Source organism: Apodemus sylvaticus, chromosome 12 (assembly GCF_947179515.1).
Source record: "Apodemus sylvaticus chromosome 12, mApoSyl1.1, whole genome shotgun sequence".
Classification (NCBI taxonomy): domain Eukaryota; kingdom Metazoa; phylum Chordata; class Mammalia; order Rodentia; family Muridae; genus Apodemus; species Apodemus sylvaticus.
In genome coordinates, this window is record NC_067483.1 from 81771384 (window position 1) to 81773350 (window position 1967).

At 41.4% G+C, this 1967-nt stretch overlaps 1 protein-coding gene across 1 annotated transcript; it reads left to right on the forward strand.

Annotated features, from left to right (window-relative positions):
• The first annotated feature begins 944 nt into the window (after positions 1–944).
• LOC127697887 (olfactory receptor 10X1-like) lies at positions 945–1895 on the forward strand. Its single transcript, XM_052201227.1, has one exon. It carries the CDS (start codon positions 963–965, stop codon positions 1893–1895), a length of 933 nt encoding a protein of 310 aa, XP_052057187.1. The 5' UTR covers positions 945–962.
• The last annotated feature ends 72 nt before the right edge of the window (positions 1896–1967 follow it).

The following is a 1967-nucleotide window of genomic DNA, read 5'->3' on the forward strand; positions in this document are numbered from 1 at the left end:
TCCATGGGATGGGTTTCAAATAGGACTGGCTCTTGGTTAGCCATTCCATTGTTGTTCCTGAATTTCTGTTAAACAGGACAAATTTTGGATTGCAAGTTTAGTGGGTGGTTTGATGTCCTCATCCCTACATTAGGGATCCTGCTAAGCTATAGGAGGTGGCCTCTTCATGTTTCATGTCCCCAATGTTAGGCATCTCAACTCCTGTCTTGACTCATGGAGGCCTGCCCCATTCCACTTCTCTGAGACTTCCTAGAGATTCCTCCCAACCTCACACCCTAGGAGCTGCAGATTTCCATTCATTTTCCTGGCCCCTCTCTGTCTCTCCTGGTCTCTCCTGTCTCTTCCCACATCTGACCCAGCTCTCCCCATTCTCATCCTCTTCTCCTCTCCCAAGAATGAATCAGATGTTATAACAAAATGGATTTAACGGATATCCACAGAACCTTTCACACAAAAACAAAAGTTTTATTGTTTCTCTGTTAAGTTTCTGTTTTGATGACCTGTCCATTAGTGAGAGTAGAGTGTTGAACTCCCCATTTCTGTTTTGTGGTGTTCAATGTATGGTGTGAGCTTTAGTAAACTTTGATTAATTTGGGTGCCCTTGTATTTGGGGCATCATTATATAGCATTGAGACACCATCATGTTGGACCAACAACTCAAGGGAGGTCACCCATACATACATAGCATTAGAGATTTTTGTTGATAGTCAATTTGCATAAGACAAAAATAATTGAACTTTCTGGTGATATAATGTGTCACAATTAGATTATTGAAGAGATACATGAATGCATATCTAGGAAATAAAATCCTCTACATACATGGATAAGTTTTGCTAAACTGAATGAAAAAAATGAGTGTAACATTATATGATATATTTATGTCTTGCATTTTATTTAAATATATTAAAGAATAAGACGGATCATAGATTTATTTGTTATTTTACATTTCAGGAATCCAAGCAATGATGATTAACCAAACAATCCTGAAGGAATTCATTTTTGTAGGCTTCTCAGCTTACCCACTTGTAGAGAACCCCCTCTTTGTGGTCTTCTTTTGCCTGTATATGGTCACTCTTGCAGGCAACCTGGCCATCATGGGTTTGACTTGGGTGGACAGATCTCTCCACATACCTATGTACTTCTTCCTCAGTGCACTCTCCTTCTCTGAGACCTGCTATACCCTGACTATCATCCCCAAGATGCTGGTGGATCTGCTAGACAAGGACAGCCGCATTTCAGTCACAGGCTGTGGCTTGCAGATGTGTTTCTTCTTGGGCCTTGGAGGAACAAACTGTATCATTCTCACTTTGATGGGGTATGATCGATTTCTGGCCATCTGCAATCCCCTCAGATATCCTCTTCTAATGACCAATGTTGCATGTGGACAACTTGTGGCCTCTGCTTGGATTGGAGGCTTCTTTATTTCTCTCATTGAGACAACACTGATATTCAGGGTGTCTTTCTGCATACCTAATCTCATCAGACACTTCTTCTGCCATATGAGGGCAGTTCTGAGGCTGTCCTGCACAGACAGCAACTTCACAGAATTCATTGTAACACTGATGTCCGTGTCAGGGTTGCTGGGTACATTCCTGCTCATCCTCCTGACTTACGTGTTCATCCTTTCTTCTGTCCTCAAGATCCCTTCAGCAGAGGGTAAACAGAAGGCATTTTCCACCTGTGCCTCACACCTCACTGTGGTCATCATCCACTTTGGTTTTGCATCTGTTGTTTATATGAAGCCAGAAAACTCTGGGGGAGATGACACGCTCATAGCAGTTCCGTATACCATCATTACTCCTTTCCTCAGTCCCATCATATTCACACTCAGGAATAAGGATATGAAGAATGCTTTTAGAAAGATCATGAGAAAGACAGTAGTCTTGACAAAATAATCTTCGGTTGTAATTGTTAATATATTATTTCTTCATTAGTTGGTGGAGAATTTGCTGTGTCACCTCTATAGA

Coding starts and splice junctions, on each gene's coding strand:
- LOC127697887 (XM_052201227.1), top strand. CDS start 963: ATGATGATTAACCAAACAATCCTGAAGGAATTCATTTTTGTAGGCTTC.